Source organism: Argiope bruennichi, chromosome 7 (genome assembly GCF_947563725.1).
Source record: "Argiope bruennichi chromosome 7, qqArgBrue1.1, whole genome shotgun sequence".
Lineage (NCBI taxonomy): Eukaryota > Metazoa > Arthropoda > Arachnida > Araneae > Araneidae > Argiope > Argiope bruennichi.
The window spans coordinates 112,427,215-112,448,923 of NC_079157.1; the positions used below are offsets into that span (position 1 = coordinate 112,427,215).

Genomic DNA, 21,709 nt, shown 5'->3' on the forward strand with positions numbered 1-21,709 from the left:
TTTACACATACTTTCTTATTTCTTGTTTTTATTTTATTAGATAGATCAAATCAAGGTAATTTTGTGCTTAATACGAAAATTTCACAGAAATTTTAAAACTAAAGTGAGCTTGTTCATCATTTTAAAAGGGTAGGTTTCATCTTTGATTTATATTCCAGTATTTTGACCGAAAAGATTAATTGCTAAAAGTATATATAATATTGTTTTAAAGATGGGAAATGCACCGAGTAACCGGAGAGTTACGGTAGTGAATGATGATGTTGTTGGAGTTGTTCAAGTATCTGAAAGTGTTGTTAGGAGATTACGAGGTTTACCTGACAAATCTGCTACAGATTCCGAACGAGGTACGGCCCAAGAATCGCAAGTTCCTCAGCCGGTTCCTGAGGTAGCCCATCGCCCGTCTCCAAGTTACATCCCATTTGCTCCACCAGAACCTTATTCTTCAACTTTAGAACAGAGGCAGAAGTATCATGAAGAATTTAAAAAGGCTGAAAAATCGTGGAACAACCGTATCCATGAACTTGAAACCCAAAATCGTCTGTTGTTTGAAACCGCCAATAATAAGTTTACAGCCACTGTGAAAGAAATTGAAGAAAATCATATAAAAAATTCTTATGCTCCTGTATGCCCTGATAAGCAACAACAAGTTTCGATGTGTTATAAAGCAAATTCGAAATACCCGTTACATTGTTCTCGTGAAGTAAATGATTTTATGGAATGTGTAGATAAAGTTAGGATGACTGCTCTTTCTAAGTGAATGTATAATTCATAATAGATGTATTGAAATTAATTTGAATGCCACAATAGATTTATATCATTACTGTCTTTTATCAGAATTTATTTGAAGGAAAGTATAGTTAATAAACATAAAATATATTTCATGCTTTGTTTTGTTTTTATTATTGACATTGTGCCAAAAAATTAGTCAGTGCTTCACAACATAATATATTATTTAGATGGTTGTATATGTTTCAGCATAGTGCTAAATTAAATACTTATAAACATCAATAAATTAAACTTATCCTCAGTCAAAAATATAACAATTCGTAAGGAGTCAGTAATAAATTATATTAAGGATTATTAAACTTCCTCCAGTTATAAAATGTTAACACAATCATTTATTAAAATTTTGACTCATCTTCAGTGCTCTCTGCTCTTTATATTACATGTTTTCTATATTAGATTGGACACAAAATTAAAATGCATTGATATAAAATATCAGACAAGGTAGATTTTTTTAAAATATATTGCATAGTTATGCTTAAAAAGGTTATAAACATATTACCTGTTACTAGTTTGAAATTGTTTCCTTTCAACTGTTAACATCTATTGTATTGAACTTTGAATGAAAGATAATCAATTTAGTATTTTTAGCTTAAAATTAATTACTCAAAATATTTTCAGAAAAGTTATTAAAATGATTAATGGTAGCAATGTACTTTGATTATTTAATTCAAAGGTTTACAAACTGTTATTTTGAAATACTTTTAAAGAGTGTTCTTTTTTCAAGTTTAAAATATAATACATTTTTCTGTACTATTTACAGTTTTTTTAAATGAATGAATTCAAATTATAAATTTAAAGAATTGTTTCTACTTCTGTAAATAAATTTGGTTATTATTTGATTGTTGATAAGTCTAAATTTAAAGTCTTAATTAATTTGAAAACAAAAACTATCTAACTTATATATGTTTACTATATAATTCAATTTCTGGATATGTATTACTATTTAATTTTTGGAGGTAAAAATTTACACTGATTTAATGATTGCATTTAGCTCTTTATAAACAGAAAGTTAATGACATATCTTAAGAGAAAATGATTAACAATTGTTACTACAAAAATATAAGCATGAAACTTTCCTCTATAATAATATAATAAAACATTGTCTCAATTGTGTGCATGTTTTTATGATATCCATTAGAAACGTCAAGACTATATGCAAGGCTGTTATTCTAACATAAAATCGCACAAAACTAACCATGCAGTGATCTGAATACAAAATATCACATATATGGTTTGAAATCTTTCTGAATTAAGAGTACTTGGCATGTTGTTTCATAAACTTTTTAAAAATGATTCCTTAAATTTTAGGTAAAATTGAAATTTAATTTTCACATTTCTTTAGTTCAGCAACATATTAGCATATCATGTAATATAACATGCAATTTTTCACTTTCTTTCAACTGCAAGGATGTTGCGCTTGACTCAGTAGCATTTTGCATTAGTATTTATTAATATTTATCATTAACTTTATAGAGTTAGATTAACTAAATCATACAATTTTTAGAAGATATAAATTCAATTCTAAGATTTATTATTAATTTAAAACACTAAAATCATAACATGCTGCTTTTATATAAATGTTTTTTTCAAAATGCTAAAATAATGGTGCATACTTGAAAAAAATTCCATGCTTATTAATGAATCATCTTATATGTTATCTTTCTATGTCTATTTAAGAGTTTTAAGATTGAATTTCAAGAAATAACAAATATTTTGAATTTAAAATAATACAGCCTTAGCTTAATTTGAACATTTTCTTCATAGGTAAGAAGAATTCTAATCTGTAAAGTCAGAGTTTAAAGAATTGATTACTTGGAAGATAAAAATATAAAAGAATATATACTGCATTTCCTCTTCTCATATAACAAATTATGTTGTAAAGGTGAGATGTAAATTATTTAATTAATATTATTTTAACATTTTTTTTTTTTTTTTTTGCCAAATTAATAGACTTATGTATTTTAGTGAAAAGCAAAACTAGAGCACAAGCATTTTATTTTGAAATTCTTGGTAAAATTCTGATTTTAAAACAAGGAAATCTTGGAAAAATTGCTATTTCCTATTTTACGATGAACAATGGAAGAAACTTGTCTATAATATTTTTTAAAATCTAAAATGAAAAATAAATATATTATAGGTTGGCTAAAATTCTTATTTGATGCATTGCTTCAACAGTTTTATATCTTTTATCTTCTAGAAAAAAATATTTACAATTCAAATATTTCCTAGACATCCAGATAAAATTACAACTTTACTAACAATCAGACAACTGAACCAATAAACTGTATATCATTAAAAGGTATACAGCTTGAATTTGATTTAATCTACTATAAGAACTTTCAAAATGAAAAGAAATTAATTAATGCGGATGATCAAAATACAAGTTTATATAAATAAGACTTGATACATTTCTGCAGATTTTATCATTTTTTAGAATCGAATTTTATCATTGAGATTAATACGAGATTTTATATAATAATTTTGCAATATTTTTAATATTTCATGCACATTTTGTATAAATTTATTCACTTCATACTTATATCTATTATTACTTTCACTTCACTTATCCATATACTTATTTTACTTCTTGGTGTTTGGCATAATTCATTATTTTAGTCCAGCTTTTTTTATTCCCATCCTGCATGGTGTCTGATAAAGGGTTTGGTTTGTAAAAATATAGAATATGTAAATTTTTCTTAGTATGTCTTGCCAGACATATTATTAATATGTTCTATGTAAAACTTTTGAAACTGCTGAAAGCCAAAGCACAAGAAATTTGTCTATAATATTTTTTTAAATTCAAAATAACTTAAACTTATATTATAGATTTTGTTCATTGTATAACCAATACATTCCAATACAAACCAAATAGTTCAAAAGTTGTAAAATATGCATGCCACTTAAACAAAATAATATATATATATTTTTAAAGAACAATAAAAGGATTAATTAATTATTTTCTGTTTTTAAATATGCTGAAATAATTCAGGTATTAGTTATTAAAATTTAAAAAAAGCTTTTTATTTGCTAGAATTTTGAAAAATTAAAGGAATAACTTTTTATGCTTTTAAAACCTTTGAAAGTTATAACACTTAAATTCATTGTAAAGTGACGGAATTTGAAATTTTATCAGGAAATGCTTTATTCACATTTCTTACCATCTAAATAACTCTGGGATATTATTAATTTTTTTAAAAAAATTTTCTTTAAAAAAAACTATAAACATAATGTATGATTTATTTATACACTTCTATGATGTCACCAGTATTATAAATCGATTAGGATTATAATATTATTAATTGCAGGTATAATTAAAATGTGCTTTTATAGAATTTCAGGTAAATTAAAATTTGATATATTGTTAAAAAGTTAAAATATGTATTAAATGCATAAAAGTTTATTTTGAAGGCATGATTTTAAATGAACAATCCTAACATATAATATTAGAAATTAATTTTAGTTTTTATCGCATGACAATTGAAAACATTTACTGAACACAGTCTGGACTAAAGAAAATGAAATCTCCACAATCCAGTAGCATGGCATACAATCTTTAAACCTCCAAGTAGCATTATTATTATTATTATTGTAAAATACCTGTAAATCTTGGAAACTACTTTTTAAATTAGTTTAAACCAATTTTTTTGTTACACTGTTCAAAATCTAAAACTCCAGATATAATTTTGTAATGGTATTTTAAGAAAATTTACAAATAAATAAGAGTAACATGCTTTTGATTTGAACATAAATGATGGAATGTGCCATTTGACTGCTTGGTATGTTTACAAATGCATGATGCTTGTAGTTTATATTTCCAACTATACTTATGCCGAAATATTATTTATGGTATAGAATAAAGCATTATTATCTAAAGTTAATTATTTTTACTTTCATAGAATTAAAATTTATTTAAATGCAACCCTTTCAAATCCATTCCAGAATTCCATTCAAGGTTATCAAATGGTTGAAAATTTTTTTATGCATAAGAAGCAAATTCAAACATAAATTGCCATTCTTTGACCTGAAAATTATATTTATTTTTTCTGTTTTTGGCATCACGTAAAAAAAAAAAGAAAGAATATTAAGAACATTACAATTAATATATGAGGAATGCTAGAGATTGTATATCCTAAAGCAACATGAACTATCTTTTTGTATAATATTTTATCTAACATTTCTACTAATAAAAAGATGTATGTGTTTGTGTGTATGTTGGCTCTCAAAAGACCAGGCTTATGCTCTAAAGCTATCAAACAATATATATATATATACTTTGGAGGGTGAGCATCTGGATCTCTGATTAATAAAAAAAATTAATTAGAATTAATGGAAAAGTAAGCAAAATCTACACATTTTTCCATCATAACTTCTGAAAATAATGCAACACAAAATGATTTTTTCTTTATTTTAAAACAAACACAAAAAAAAAAAACTTTTAATAATTTAAATTTAATTTTTGTGCACATTTTTTTCTGAATTCGGGCAATTTAAAAAATATATATATTTTTGCATTTAATTTTCAACAAGAATTTACTTTGTTGCCTCAATATTCAAACTGTTTTTATTGTTTCATCAAATATTTGATTGCTTTATTTTCTGCCATTCTTGAAAGAATTCTGTTTAACACCTGTGTAGTTCACAAAATGAATAAAATATCATGAAAGTTTAAGGATAGATAAACAGAATATATATTTTTAATGTCTATGTGAAGTCATGGGATTGGTTTCAATTGAAAAGGCTCATGTATATAATGAGCAAAAAATATATAAGACAATTAAAATAACATGACTTTAATATCTGATGATTGAACAGAATCATGGACATGAAGCTATATCTAGATAATTTAACTGAAATTGAATATAACCAGTATCTCTGGTGAACTAGCTGATTACCAAAGGTGACTCATTGATCAATAAATCCATGTAATGATCATATTTTAAAATTTAGTTATCTTTTTACTTAACTATTTTGGTAATTCTAAAAATTTTCCATTTACTCTACAGTTGTAGAATTTGGCACATTATAAAGGAATAATTTGTTTTTATTTCCTCTATCAATTTGATGCACTTATATTTATTACTTATTAAGTAATTTTGCTCTAGAATTTTTCACTTTCTCAGATCTTCAATTTTCAGAGATCCTCTATCCATTCCAGTTTTATAGTAAGCAAAAATACCATTAAGATATTGAAAACATTTAAAGTTTTTAGATTATATCTAGTTTAAAGGAGTTGCCAGATCTTCTTGTCAGGGTGAATTAGTGAAAGTTTTTTAAAAATATCTGATTAATTATTATACATGCAATAATTTTAATTCCTGTCACTTATAATTTTGATCATCATATAACATTGATAATTTTAACGTATTTGCAATTAGAATCATGTTGGGTTTCCACATGATTCTAGTTTTAAGGAATTTTGAAATGATCTACAATCATCTAAGTATAAAATTTCTCATTTTTTTTTTAATAATTTTGGAAAAAAAATATTTTTAGCAATGTAGAAAAATTAAGATAAAATTGGGAAATATTATCAATATAATTTTTTATTGATTAATTTCCATTTTTATAATTCAATATTAAATGAATTGCATGTATTTGTTAATAAATATCACTTTAGTAATTAATTAACCATTAAAATTTATGTTAGTATATATAATGAATTTTAATGCTCTGCTCTGCCCATATGTTTGTGCATACTTTTTTTTTAATACTTTATACCTTTAGTATTAATAAAACAATGCTGTTTATTTAAAAATAAGTCAAGAAGTATACATTCTAATAATTAAAATATTGAATTTTTTCAATATTCTAAAAAAGAAGTATTTATTAATGCTGGCAAAGGACAATTTTATTGAAAAAGTATCTATTATGATTCTGTGAAATGTTTTTTTTTTAAATTTCTTATTATCATTTTTGTACTGTTTTAGGATTCAATTCTTTTGCCTTGAAGTTATATTGCACTGCTTATTATATCTAAATTATACCCATTTTCATAAAAAATAAGATGTTGGAACAATTCAAACAAATTTAAAGTATTGCCATTTTTTTTAAATTTTTTTTTTAGAAAAATAGTTAAAATCCATAATATTCTTTCAAATAATACATTCCATTTTATTTCATAAATGAAATAAATAATTGGTATTTTATTACTAATGATATAAATTAATTCATCAACATTGTAATCGATTACTTCTAGAAAAGTCCTATTAATTCTGAAAAAGACATGAAAGTCTAGATGGTCTAAATAACTATTATAAAAATGTTCATGTTTTTAAAGATGTATTGTGTATATTGAAAAAATTTGAATTTCAGGGATGATGTGTTTTTAGGATGGAGATGGCTGGATCCTTGCTCTCGCAAAAAATATTTTTAATGCATGAAAAAAAAAAAAATGTTCTTCTGTTTTTTTTTTTTTTTTTTTTTTTTTTAAGGTTTGTTTACTAAAACTTAACACCCATATCAAGCAGGATTAAAATGAATGATTTACATATTCTGGACTTTCTTTAAATTGACTCCTTAATTTCTTAATTAAGAATTTCACGATTAGAACTATAATTGTAGTTGACTTCTCTAACTTACTTATGCAGTGCTAGAGATCAGCAGACTTGTAACATAAAAATTCTGTGAATATAGACAATGGCATTTAAGAAGTAAATAATAATATTGAAGAAATATATTACATTAAAAAAAATATAAAGCATAAGAAATTTTAAAACAAGTAAAAAAAAATTTTTTAGATGCTATTTAAGAAATATATTATTCAACCAAGAACATAGGAATTGATAAATTTGCAATTGTTCATGAATACTAGAGACTATATATGTTTTTAAACTCTACAAATGCTATTTCAAGTTTGAAATTTGTTAGATTTTATATAATGAATTATCTATGCTAATATTTATATAAGAAAAAAAAGTTTTTAAATATGGAATTGAAACTTCAGTGTAAATATTTTTAATTTTAAATCTAAGTGAAAATCATCTGCAAGATATATGCTTTCCTCTTTACATTTGCATAATGTTACAAATTTCTTCAAAATACTGTTTTCTAAAGTCTGTGAATATTTGTTCATCTATATGATTTTTTTTTCTGTGAAAATTATATGATTACATTTTGCAGTAGTAAATAATTCTGTTCATTGACAGCAGCAATATCTATTATTTTTTTTTATTTCAGTATTTTCTTTTGTTTTACAAAGCTTGTGAAAGTCTTATAAACATGCCATCTCTTCTTAATCAATCTATAATTAAGGTATGTTTGTCTTTTATATATCATTCATTAGCTTATATTTGTGTGTTTAAAATTTTCTTATTCAGAAATTTTTTTGTATCACTTGCTTTAGAATTATATCTTAAATAAATTGTATATGCATTTTATTTCTTAGAAAAGATATGTCCCTTATTTATTTATAGGGTGAATTTAGATTATGATTTCATTTTTCTAATGTTCATCTGAAACTGTAAAATATTCAAGTGATTTTTTTTGCTATGATTTGATAAAATTTTTTTTGCAGTTATTGTAGGTAAAAAAAAAAAAAAAAAAAAAAAAAAAAAAAAAAAAAAAACTTATTTCTAAGGGTCACTTTCTTTTTGAATTAAAAATCTTTACCTGTTTTTATTACTTATTATTTATTTTGCTTTTTTATTTTAAAATTATCTTTTCTGTAATTTAACTTTTATTAAATAATAAGTGCTATTTTTAATAAAAGTAAAATGAGCTATTTTTTTCCGTAGGTATCTCAACTAATTAAAAACAAAACACTTAGTGTATCAGAATTATGCTCAATGTGTCTTGAAAGAATTAACAAAACTAAAGACTTGAATGCATTTATTACCATCACAGGAAGTATTGCTGTTGAGCAATCAGCATGGGTACAGAAACGAATTGAAGAAGGTAAAATTCGCTATTTAATATTTGAGTTATAAGTTTAAAATCTTAATCTGTGAGTCCTTAGATATTCTCATACTCTTGAATATATAGTATTATACTAATAAAAGTAACTATTCATTGAAATGTACAAATCGATCAAATAACTTTTAATATAATTCGATTTTAAGTGAATCAAATATTACAAAAGAAGTAAATGCAAATATATTATATTGAATATTTTTTAAAATAAAAGTAAAATATTTGGAAGTAAATTCTAAATATGCTTCCAATTTATCTTTTTCATTATAACACAGATAGCATTAAAATCTAACTCATTAATAAAACTCACTTTAATATCAAAATATAATTAATTTTTATAATTATTTTAATAAAGATGAAAACCTGTGGTAATTTTTTTATGAAATTTGAGGAAATTAGTGCAAAATCCAAATGTAATTCTAATTTACTATGTACAAGTTGCCATAGTGCATATTTAATCTGCCATCATGGATCAAATATCTTTATGGTAATGTGGCACAGAAGTTTCAAGAGTGAGATGTTGGTTCAAGTGTCATCCTTGTTTTTGGATCATGGTTTAAAGTCCATCCCAGGTAGTCTTAAAATAGAATGTTAACCTGGCTACATTTAATGGAATATTCCTATTTCAAGATATATTTTTGAATTGATTTTTTCCCCCTTATTGTGAGTGAAAAATCTACTAAACGAGATGAGCTATGAGAAAGTAAGTAGTAAAACGAGCAACTTCTTATGCATTAATATAACTGCATAGTATTGCAATTAAAGTGTAGTTCAAGCTCCCATCTGTTATTTTTAAATATTATTTATTTAAAATGCCAAGGAAATCTGTTAGAAGGTCTGGCAGTATAAAAACATGCATTGATGTATTTATTCTCTAATGCATGCATTGTTTCACATAATCATTATAAAATAACATTTGAATTGGAATAGTTATTCATACTTACGTTTTTCAAGATTTTGTAATTTTTAATTTTTTTTTTGTTTGTTTGTTAGAAGGAATATTTTGTTAACTATATATTCAATTAAGAGTTGATATTTTTATATTTATTTGTGTGTTTTTGTTTCTTCATCTTAATTTGGAGAGCTAAAACGTAAGTTTATATGGAACAATTATGGAACCAATTTTATTCCATAATAGTCCAGCTTTATTTTCTTTGTAATTTCCATTTTTTATCATTTAAAACATCATTTTTAAAATTTAATTTTGCATTCCATTATTACATTTATGAGTCATTATGAATGTTTGGCAACTCATGTTAACAGAGTCAAAAAATTAGATTTATTACACCTCTCTTACACCTAAACTAAGTCTTGGAAGCAAAATTATCAATACATTAGCAATTTAAATTAAACAAGATTATCAATACATTAGCCTTGAAAGAAATGCTAATGTAGTGATAATCTTGTAGTTGATATGCTTGATACTCATGAATCTAAGATTTGTAATTAATATGTTTTAACAGAATTCAATTTGAAACTACAGTGTTGTATAATTTACACAATAAACTGTATATTTTATTTATAAAACTTATTGAATTTCTTGTATTTCTTAATCTATTCCCTAGCAAGGCATGATGTTATAAACCAGTTAATTACTCACTCATATCTTTCTAGATATTGTGAAATTTCCACTGACTAATATAATATCTTAACCTATCTGTTTTGCCACCGACTAAAATAATATTTTAACCAATCTGTTTTTTCCCCTATTAAAGGTGTTAATATAAGTATTTTGGATGGCATTCCAATCGCTTTTAAAGACAACTTCAGCACAAAAGGTGTACGGACCACATGTGCTTCCAAGATGCTCAGCAATTATGTTGCTCCATATGATGCTACTGTTGTTGAAAAATTATGCCATAAAGGTGCAGTTATGATAGGCAAGACTAACCTTGATGAATTTGCCATGGGGTAGGTTTCTGTTTGTTTTAATTATCCTATATACATAATACTGTAGATTTTTCCAAATTTTAATCACTTGTATATCTTTAGTTTATAATTATATTGCAAGACAACTATGATCCTCTACCAAAAATTCCGAAGATTACTGTGTGGAATAAAAATATGCAACATTATTTATGTATAGAAGTGAACATTTTTATTTATATATTATCTATTTTTTCTTTGATCATTTCAAATAATTCGGAATATTATTGTAGCTGTTAAGCACCCACTTATTTTCAAACAATATTGTTAACAAAGGAAGAAGTACGATTAAAATTTATTTTAAAAATTAATTATATTTTACCACATTATTTAAAAATGTTATTGATCTTTTTGGTTTAACATTTAAAAAATAATTATCATGCAGAGCTTTTTTTTTTTTTTTTAAAGAAGTGGAGAGTACTATTTCTTGGAATCAATACATTTATATTCTTCTTTCCTAGAAAGTGAAAATTCATTATGATTAGCAACATATTTTATTTTATTGCTTTAATTACTGTTCTTTTATAGATTGGGCTAAAATTTGGTTTGTAGTGTGAAATTGTTCTACTCATTTTAAAGGATTTCATGCCATTAGCTAACATTTATTTTTCCAAAAGTGGTGAATCTTGAAATTTCTGATTCGTATTTCTGAAATTAGTTCTGCTTGTATTAAATTATAATTACCCTCAGTCAAAACAATTTAAACATTTAAAGAATTTCTAGAATTGAATTTCTTAAACTTAAATATTATAAAATAATTTTAAAGATATTTTAAATAAGTTCATCTATTATATTAAATATTGAATCACAAATTTTCTATCAGCTATCTGGATATTTAAAAATCCCTATGCTTTGTGCATTGAGTTATGATTAAGCTGTATATTAAATTAGGCATTTATGAATTTATAGCTGCAGATATATTATCTTCTCCATTATTATATTATTTTTCTTAAATCAACCATTAGTACAAAAATGGATTATTTACTGAAAGAAATAAAAAAAATTAATAATTATATTTTTATAATTATTTATTATATGGTTAAAATCTATGTTTTAAATAGTACAATATATTTTGCGATATTTGCTTTTCTTATTATTTTCATTATATTTTAATAAAAGCAATTGCATAAAATTGTATCTATTTTATAATGTGATAGAACATAATTGTGGTGTGTTTTTTAAAAATCATCTTTATATATTTTTTCTTTTAGATTTTTTTTTGTGTGTAGCTGAAAGAACTATTAATTATACATATTGTGAAATTAACACAATTTTAGCCTTATTTGTTTTGTTGCAATGAAGAATTTTAAACGTTCTTCTTTAGAATATTTTGGAAAAATGAAAATATCAACCACTGGAAATGTATAAAAAATATTCATAATAATTCTTTTGATAATTTAAATGCATTATGAATAATCTTTTTACTGATTTATATGAATAGCTTTTAAAATATGTTGAATTTTATATTTTAAAAAAGCTTTTTTTCCCAGATCAGCTACGGTGAATTCGTATTTTGACCCAACCCGCAACCCATGGCGTTCTGGCTTGAAATATAAACTTAAGAAACGATCCAAACTATTATTTAGTGATGGAGATTCCTCTTTAAATGATTTTGAGAATCCTAAAATTAGTCAAGAACCATTGGATAGTGGTGATTTTTTTGTAGCTGGTGGTAGCTCTGGAGGTGGTGCTGTTGCTGTGGCTTCAGGTGCTTGTTTTGGGTTAGTTGTTTTCCCTCATTTGGAGCTATAATATTTCTAAACATGTTTCTATAAAAAGTTGAAATCTATTTTAATATGCCATTTTACATTAGCCGACAAAGCCAAGTTACCAAAATTAAAAATCAAGATGACTAACAAGGTAAACAATACTAAGATAAGATTTCTATAAGAACTATTCTATTTGTTTGGATTACTGTATTGGCAACAAACTAAAATGATATATTAAATAGATTTTAAAGCTACACAATTTGTAAAATGATATTTTTTGGTTAACTGTGAAAGGTTAAAGTATATGTCACTTTAAACAGTAGAAATGCAAATGTGTTACAGTTCCTGGATCAGATCTCAAGTGTTCTAATGCATTGCATTATAGGAATGTCTTAAGGAGCAACAATTATTAAATAATTTTGATAATACATTTGTAAAGCATTATTGATACATTAACATTTGGGATTGGATACATACTCACAACCAGAAAAATGTGATTTGTACAATGATTGTATGTATGTATATATGTGATAACTATGTGCATATGATCATAAAACTCCTGTTATAACACATTCCATTTTTTTTTGGTACACTGCCATATGAAATTTACAAGCCTATACTTTATAATGCAGTGCTGTCATTTGTTGTTGCTCTATATAACTAGACCAGGAACTCTGCTATACACTTAAATGCAATAACACACACAATCCTACTAACAAAGTAAAGCTATATATTAATATCTAGAATTGTTTGACTCATCATCAAATTTGACAAGCTAGCAATTTATGCAGTCACTGATTACCAAACATACAGGATATCATAAAATATCAAATATTGATATAAATATTCATTTAGATTACTGCTCTATCAAAATTATATAATACTGTGCAGTCATTTACTAATATTTTGCTGAGCTTGTCCAGGAATTTTATGCACAATCCTGACCTTAATCTTTCCAGTTCAAACTTTCATACATCTTTATGATGATTTGATTCTCTTTGCTTCAAATCCATGGACGTTGTTACAAATTGTAGCACTGAATATTTGTTAGGACTTTTACAAATCAACTTTCAATGTGAATAAGAAAATTCGACTTTGCTAGATGAATTCGTGAATTTTTCTGATCCATTATTAAGTAATATTTTTAAGATTCATGGGAGAATGATGTATCAAACAATATGCCGTAATGCTTATAATGTATATATTAAATATTGTAAATTAATATTTATTTTTCAATTAAATTGATTTTAAGCTTTTTTGATAAATTATGTTTTTATATATTTTATTATTATATATATTTTTATTCTACATCAACAATAACCATTAAAATGCTACTAATATTTCCAAACTTGAAATAAATATATAATGTTGTTATGAAATTAAATGGCATGAATAATATTTTTTACTTTCCTTTTCTCATTTATCAAGACTTTTGATTTAAAAACATAAAATAAATTAAATACATTATCTTCGTAGAATCCATTTTAAAATTGGTATCTCTGTCATCTACGCTCTCACGTTACAGTCTGTCATAATGCTACTCACCTATAGATAATAATTGCTTATAACTGTGATGACATATAGTTATCATTAACATAATATTTAAGCATTCATATAAATTTAAATCAGAAAATCTACTAGATAAGTATATACAATAGTATATACTAATAAGTATTTCTATAGTATATACTATAGAAAGAGATAATATTGCATCAAAAGTGTGTGTGTGTGTGGGGGGGGGGGGGTACTGATAAGATTTTCTGCTTGTATGTAGAATCTGATATCCAACAATGAGAGCCAACAGTTCATATTCATGTTGCTATTTAGTGGTAACCTGAAAAACTTTAGACTTTCATTAATATACAAGTATGTAGGAAAAAAATCTGTTTGGCACATTCTCATTCTATTTCATGCTATATTTTTATGCCATTTATAACCATTAGAATAAAATGGCAGTATCACCACATATTACCTCAAATTTTATATTGTCTTTTTCTCTATTTAGGAAAAAAATATGAAAAAACAATTATATTTTATAATTGTTTTTACATAGTTGCAAGAAAATTTCTGTATGATGTACATTGTTTTGTCAAAGATATACAAATTACCATAAATGGCATGTTTTTGTGCAAATATCTAAATTGTTCATGCATTTCAATGTTTTTGGCATCGCTATTTCTTCATTCACTCTCTTCAATTCATTGTTTTTAAGATTTCTTCAAATTACCAAAATTTTACATATTATATCATTTAGTTATTTTTTTTAATTATTTGATGCTGAAATATATTAAATTGATATTTATTTGTTAATTATTTTTTCAGTGCAGTTAGTTCTGATACTGGTGGGTCCACCAGAAATCCAGCTGCATTTTGTGGCATAGTTGGATTGAAACCAACTTATGGTCTAGTATCTAGAAATGGTTTAATTCCTTTATGCAATTCTATGGATGTACCTGGAATATTAACTCGAACAGTAGACGATGCAGTTATTTTGCTTAGTATGTTTACATTTTATTTTGATTCATATTCTTTAGGATTTTAAAAATTTGTGAATAAAAAATAAGTTCTGCAATAAATTAATTATTTTTCTTTTCTATTTTAGATTATTTAGCAGGCCATGATCCTAAAGATTCTACTACAGTTTCTCAACAATTTTCCCCTTTCAGCTTGCCTGATAATATAGATGTTCATGATCTTTGTATAGGAATTCCAAAAGTAAAATATTTATATTTTGAAATTTATTTTATCATAAATATTGAGGTTTCACTTTATACATATTTCTATTTAGTTATAAGTAAATAGATGAATTCAAACATTTTTAGGTTAAATTCACTTGTAATTTGAATTTTACTCTGATTTCCTGACTTTCTCATATAATGTTGAAATATCGTCTATATAAGGTTTTTTGTATATAAAAGTAAAAACTGTAAAATATTGTTTTTGTTTCAAAATCGTTTTCATTAATTAATGTCTTGTCTTGTATGATCAATACTTGTTTATTAATTTCTGTGACTCTTTTTATATATAATATAAATATATTTTTATATATAATATATTTAATTATATAAATAATATATTTTTATATATAAGAAATTAATATATAATATTAATTTCTGTGACTCTTCATTTGTTTGAGAATTTAACTGTAGTTCACTGTTCAATCTAAAAGCAATGTTTTGTTTAAATATTATTATTACTTTATTTAATTAATAATAAATATTATTATTACTTTATTTAATTACTTTATTATTTATCGAAATTACTTTGTTTATCATGTACTAGTTGCCTCAAGCAATCAGCTAGTTTTAGATAAATTTAGTTTTAGATAAATTCTTTAGATATCATATAATGTCTACCAAATTAACAAACATTAAAGTCAGTTTTTTTTTTTAAAAAATGTCTTATTTAAATTCTGTTTATTATATAAACCTTTCTAATGGAGACCTGTTCTACAACATCATAACACTATTAAAAACAAAATGTCTGCATCGTCTATCTTCTAATTTTCATGATAATATAACTTCACTTTTTTATTCATCTTATAAACTACCTGGATATTAAGTAGAATCCTTTTTCTTTAGTTTTCAACAATGGAAGAAAATTACATGATTAAATATTTGACAAAACAATGAAAATGATTTGAATTTCAGAACAACAATATACTCTGTTGTTGGATATTAGAAGGGGGGGGGGGCGGATATTTTTTAAAAGTTGCCAACATTCAGAAAAAAATTTGCAGAACTGTTAAATGGGTATCATTAAACTTATACTTTTTTAAAGTTTGAAATGGTATAAAATTTATTTAAATTATTATTTTAGGAAGTTAAGATTATACAGTTAGATCTCTCTCAGACAGATACACACACTAAAGATGATCTAATCAATTATTAATATTTACTGCCAATTTTAACTTAAAAACTTTTTTTTTTTTGCTTTGAATATTTTAGATTCCATTTTGAATATTTCTTTACAATTCAAATTTTTATTCTTTATCTCCTCTATCTTTCAATTAGCCATGTTTCATTGCATTGCAGATGATAGGAGAAGCTGTAGTTTAAAATAATTTTGGAATCATCATTTATATATACCATGTTCCAAAATTTTGCAATTTTTTAAAATTATAATTTGTATGCATTATCTTTATTGATGTACTTTAACTGTTAAATCTGTTTTTAATGTGAAGTTTTCTTGATAATATTTAATATTTTTGCAGTTAGTTGTATGGACTTCAAATTCTATGAGAGTTTTAAATATTTAAAATATATCTTTTTAAAAAATACATTTTTATATATTGAATATTCTTAATTATTATCTAAAACTTTTAAACAACCTTTTGGAAATTAATAAATAGGTGATAACTTAAAAATGTTTTAGGAATATGAATGTCCTGGTATGTCCTCTGAAATTATTGAAATGTGGAAGAAGGTAGCTGATGCATTTGAAAAAGCAGGAGCTAAAGTAAAACCTGTCTCCTTACCTCATACCAAATATTCAATAAGATGTTATTCTGTTATAAACTGCTGTGATGTTGCTTCGAATTTCGCTCGGTATGATGGAATAAGATATGGTAAATTGAATGAAATTATTTTATATCTGAAACTTTTCTTTGGAATTTTTGAAATTTAGGAATGTTGTGAAATGTCTGATGAATAGGTAGAAGAATATTGAAAATTGTTAAGTACTAATTGGCATGAATAGATTTTGAACTGAATTATTAAGTAAAGTGTTAATAAATGCATATTCTTCACTATTAATCAGTATTTTTGCGAAAATTTCTTAAATTTGGATTTTGAAAATTATAAACAAAGTGATTTTTTAACTGCTCTTTTCAATCAGAAAAGTAATTAGATGCATAATTTTCATTAAATATAAAGGCTTGCTTTATCACTTTGAGAAGCAAAATAATTAATTAAATAAATTTGTTTATCTGTAAAAGAAAACTGAAATTTCTTTGAACATTGTAGTTTTAAAAATCTTTTTAAAGCAACTATTATTAAAATGATGCATCATTTAAAATGTTGTCCAAGATGAGACATTAAAATGCAAAAGGTTAAATGTAATTAATATGATGCAAAATTGATAAAATATATAAATTTTTATACAAAACTGGATATTAATAATATCTTTGTGTGTTTGCTGTTGTTTGAAAACATGTTTCATTTTAGGTCACAGAGCAGTTACTGAAACTTTGACAGAGCATCATTATGCTATTACAAGGCGAGAAGGATTTGGAGAAGTTGTGCGAGAAAGGATTCTGGCTGGAAATTACTTTTTGCTGAGAAAGTAACTTATTTAATATTGCATTACTTTTATTACCTATTAGCAAGTTATTTTTCCCCTGCATTTATTGCATTTGTTTTCAGGCCACATTTGTTGGAGTCAAATGGTAAAATCCAAATAATCCTTTTGTAGCTGCAAAAATCTTATGCTAAGTTAGTTATGTTTGCAAGACATACTTAAAATGCAACTAGCCACTTTTTAAGTCCATTTCACTTCTTATATGAGGGGAGAGAATGTGATAATTCAACCTTGAATAAAATAACATGTGATTGTGTCCACTCACATATTGTCAACTAAGCAGATGTCTAGAATTGTTAGGTTGAGAGGGGGACCAAGCAGGTCAAATAAAGAACTTTATTTTCCTTATTACCAAAAAAAAAAAAAAATGTAAAAAAGGCAAATTTTATAAATGATAAAATATAAGAATAATATAAGCATTTTATCAAGTATAATTTGCCTGGCTCCTTATATTTCATTACCTCTCTTGTTTTAGAATATTTATAAAATCAAACATCTTCAATAATTTTGTATACAGTCTAGAATCAAAGCAGATAAATAAAAGCAAATATAAAAGTTATGAAATAAAGAATATTAACTTAAATCAAATTATTAACATATTAAATATGTACTGAAATATGAATCTAAATCACAATCTTACCAAGAGGCAATGTATAAAATATTAACCTAATAAAATCCTGTAAAAAAAATATTACTTAAAACAAATCATTTACATGCAAAAATGTGTTGAAATATGAAATTTAGTTGGCAATTTTTTTTAAATGGGTGTCGTAATGCATATTGTCTAGGTTCGCAGAATATCTAAATCTAACACTAGTCTTGTCATGTGTACGAGAATTTGCATGAATTGTTCCCATTTTACACTTAAAATTAAATAATTTTATTCCATTTTTTAGAATTTCTGTTGCATTCTTTAAATACTTCTTTTGATCATTATGCTTTTTGATCTGTTATACATAACTCATATTATTTATTCAATATTTTATATTGTATTGCTTCATAAACTACTGAATACTCAGTAATAGGACATCCAATTAAGTATTCATTTTCAATGGAGAGTATTTTAAAATTTATGATTTTGAATTTAATAATAATTAATAAATTTAAATACAATCATTTAGAAATTCAAAATTTTATATTTTAGTAAAGCATCCATTTTTTTTTTTTTTTTTTTTTTTTTTTTACTTTTATCATTTCTCCCCATGTTTCAGTCAGTTACCGGATATTGTTTCCATTTTTTTTTTTAATTTAAATTTTGAAGACATTGAGAAAAAAACTCACATTGTACAATTTATGTTCAGAAATGTTTGAACTAAGTGAGGGACAACAAATACAGAGCTGAGTGAGAACTACTAGGTTATACAAATTTTTCACTCCCTCATCAGAATCATTTTATTTATTTGAAATTACATAATTAAAAGTTAGACAAAAAAATTAGTATTACTGAAAAATGGCATAACTTAAAAAACAGTTTAGATAAGTAATGAATTTAAAAAGACTGTAAAATATAGGCATCTGTAATGAATATGAAAAGAATCCATGCAAAAAAGCCAAAAATTATAATTAGTGTCTTTTCTCTTAATCAAGCTTTTGTAATTATCAAGGATTTTTTTTAATAATTAAGATGATCTGAGAAAGATGGTTGTCTTTCTCACTCTGTGCCTTTTAATCTTACTTTAAGTGAAAATATGTAAAAAATATTATTTGCTGTTATTATTATATAAAATTTCTATTATTCTATTTCAAACTACAAAATATTATTGATATTTTGAGTTTTGAATTGTTTAACAATATCATTTAAGTGACTTGTCAAAATTAAAGATTTGTTACTTAGAATATTGTGAAACAAGTAGATTTGATTTTGTTTATGAATCGGATTGAGTTTATGATGCAACTTGTTTATCAGTTTTGCAAGCTTGATTCTCAAAGTAAGAATTAAAAGAAAATGATCATTTGATTTTTTTTTCTGAATTAATTATTCACTTTAAAAATAAATAAACTATAATTTAGATATAATATAGAGATATCATTTTGATACTCTATAGTATATCTATTTACTGATGTATAATAGATAAGTTGTTGAGAAAATATACAGAGAAATTATTTTTAATGTGAATTACTTAAAATAGAAAATTATTTTGAAATCACATGTTTTTATTTAATATTTTCACTGTCCTTTATTTCATATATATAGGGGCGTGATGTAAAAATGATATTAACTTTTATTTATATTTGACTATAAGTTTATAAAACTAATTTGCTTAATTTGATGCACAAAAATTATTCATTTTCCTTAATTTAAAGGAAAACTATTGTACACAACATTATAATCTACAAATTGTATAAGTATTTGAATAAAAATTTTTTTAAAAAAATCCAAAGCTTATCATTAATTTTTTTAAAAAGTTAAATAAATTTTTTAGCTGAGGTGTGTTTAATTTAAACAAACAAAAATAAAAAGACACTTTGTATTATACATATGCAGTGGGTCAATTCATTTAACTTTTATTTTCAGAAATTATGAGAAATATTTCCTTCAAGCTGCAAAAGTTCGTCGGCTTATATGTGATGACTTTCAGTCTGTATTTAACAGTGGTGTTGATTTGTTACTAACACCAGTGACCTTAAGTGAACCAGTTCCATATTCAAAATGGATTCTTACAGATGACAGAGAACACAATGCTGTTGATGATTACTGTACTCAACCTGTAAATATGGCAGGTAAAACATTCATTATATAAATACACAAAATCTCACAACATATATGTATTTTGAATAACAATACAAAGTTTTGACAAAAGATATTAAAGTTTCTTAATTTAATAATTACTCTGAGTAATTTGAAAAATGCTAGGGTTGCAATTTTTGTCATTTGGTATTTCTGTGTATTTTCATTTTGCACATGTGATTTCAGCTTCTTTATTGTCTGCAACTATATATTTGACTACACATAGATTATTAATTTACTCTATAGATGTTAAATCTGTATACCGAATTTTATCCATCTAGCTCTCTTCGTTTTGTAGCTATCATGTTAGTTTATATTCGAACATTGGAAAACAGACTTGAGATTTTGCTATAAATTTGACAGAAACCTACAAATTAATGTCTTAATGTTAGTATTAAGACTTTATTGGTCTAACTCTGAGCTTTCTAAGTGATCATTTTCAGAAACAGAGAGAGACATAATTCAAAAATGTGTTTTTTTGGCTCAGGAATTATCAGAAACATGAAGATTCATTAACATTTCAAAGTTGACAATTTTTTGACAGTTTCATTCCTTTTCTTCTTGTATGAGAAAATAAAAAACAATTATTTTTGTACCAACTCAATTTAATCCATGAAAAATCTTAACATTGTATTTAGGGAGGGTAATAAAATATTAACTGATCTCACTTACAATTGACCTTCATATTATTCTGTATAATTTCAATTATATTTATGAAAGTAATTTGAATGGTTTTTTTCGCTACTCCTATGGTTAATACAGATCTGTTTTTATATACCATATTGTATATATATATATATAAACTTCCTTTGGTTCTGTTTTTATATTTTATATCAGATCTATGTCTATTTCTTAGTCTATTTAACAATGAACTCATGATATAACTGATTGATTTCTGCAATTTCTTTGATAGGATTACCTGCTGTTAGTATTCCATGTTCTTTTTCGAAAACAGGATTACCTCTCAGCTTGCAGCTGATTGGCAAACCATTTCAAGAGAAGCAAATGTTGTGTGCTGCCAAGTGGATGGAACTGCAGATGGACTTTCCAATATTAGATTTGGATTGTTAATGTAATATCGTTTGTAAATTTGTATAAATATATTAGTTTTAAAAAATTATTTTTATCTTGTTTCTGTCATTATTTTTTTGTCTTTTAACATTTTCTTGTCCTTTTACAGGGGCGGGGGGTCATTACCAAGCCCAGAGTATCAGAAAGAGATAATAGACAATTGATCATCAGCATCATAACTTTTTTTTGGAAGGGCTTTGATAAATTTTAAATGCATTGTTTAAACACAATCTGACTTTGTGATTTTATTTCATTTATAAAAATAATACAGTAACTTACACGG

General features: G+C 24.6%; 2 protein-coding genes across 2 annotated transcripts; both read left to right on the forward strand.

Annotated features, from left to right (window-relative positions):
• Nucleotide 1: 1 nt before the first annotated feature.
• On the forward strand, nucleotides 2–21,428 carry LOC129976530 (glutamyl-tRNA(Gln) amidotransferase subunit A, mitochondrial-like). The gene is made up of 12 exons (XM_056090151.1): nucleotides 2–129; nucleotides 2,551–2,668; nucleotides 7,963–8,037; nucleotides 8,520–8,679; nucleotides 10,410–10,605; nucleotides 12,111–12,341; nucleotides 14,652–14,827; nucleotides 14,932–15,044; nucleotides 16,704–16,896; nucleotides 17,495–17,612; nucleotides 20,143–20,348; nucleotides 21,269–21,428. The coding sequence occupies exons 3-12, from the start codon at nucleotides 8,005–8,007 to the stop codon at nucleotides 21,424–21,426; spliced, it is 1,584 nt and encodes a 527-aa protein (XP_055946126.1). The 5' UTR covers nucleotides 2–129; nucleotides 2,551–2,668; nucleotides 7,963–8,004; the 3' UTR covers nucleotides 21,427–21,428.
• LOC129976531 (MICOS complex subunit MIC19-like) lies at nucleotides 52–881 on the forward strand. Its single transcript, XM_056090152.1, has one exon. The coding sequence runs from the start codon at nucleotides 212–214 to the stop codon at nucleotides 755–757; it is 546 nt and encodes a 181-aa protein (XP_055946127.1). The 5' UTR covers nucleotides 52–211; the 3' UTR covers nucleotides 758–881.
• Nucleotides 21,429–21,709: the final 281 nt, after the last annotated feature.

Excerpts from the sequence above, each read along its gene's own strand:
- LOC129976530 (XM_056090151.1), top strand. The coding sequence starts at position 8,005 with ATGCCATCTCTTCTTAATCAATCTATAATTAAG. Across the intron at positions 10,606-12,110 it reads CTTGATGAATTTGCCATGGG|ATCAGCTACGGTGAATTCGT; the intron begins GTAGGTTTCTGT and ends TTTTTTTCCCAG. Across the intron at positions 20,349-21,268 it reads TCAACCTGTAAATATGGCAG|GATTACCTGCTGTTAGTATT; the intron begins GTAAAACATTCA and ends TTTCTTTGATAG.
- LOC129976531 (XM_056090152.1), top strand. The coding sequence starts at position 212 with ATGGGAAATGCACCGAGTAACCGGAGAGTTACGGTAGTGAATGATGAT.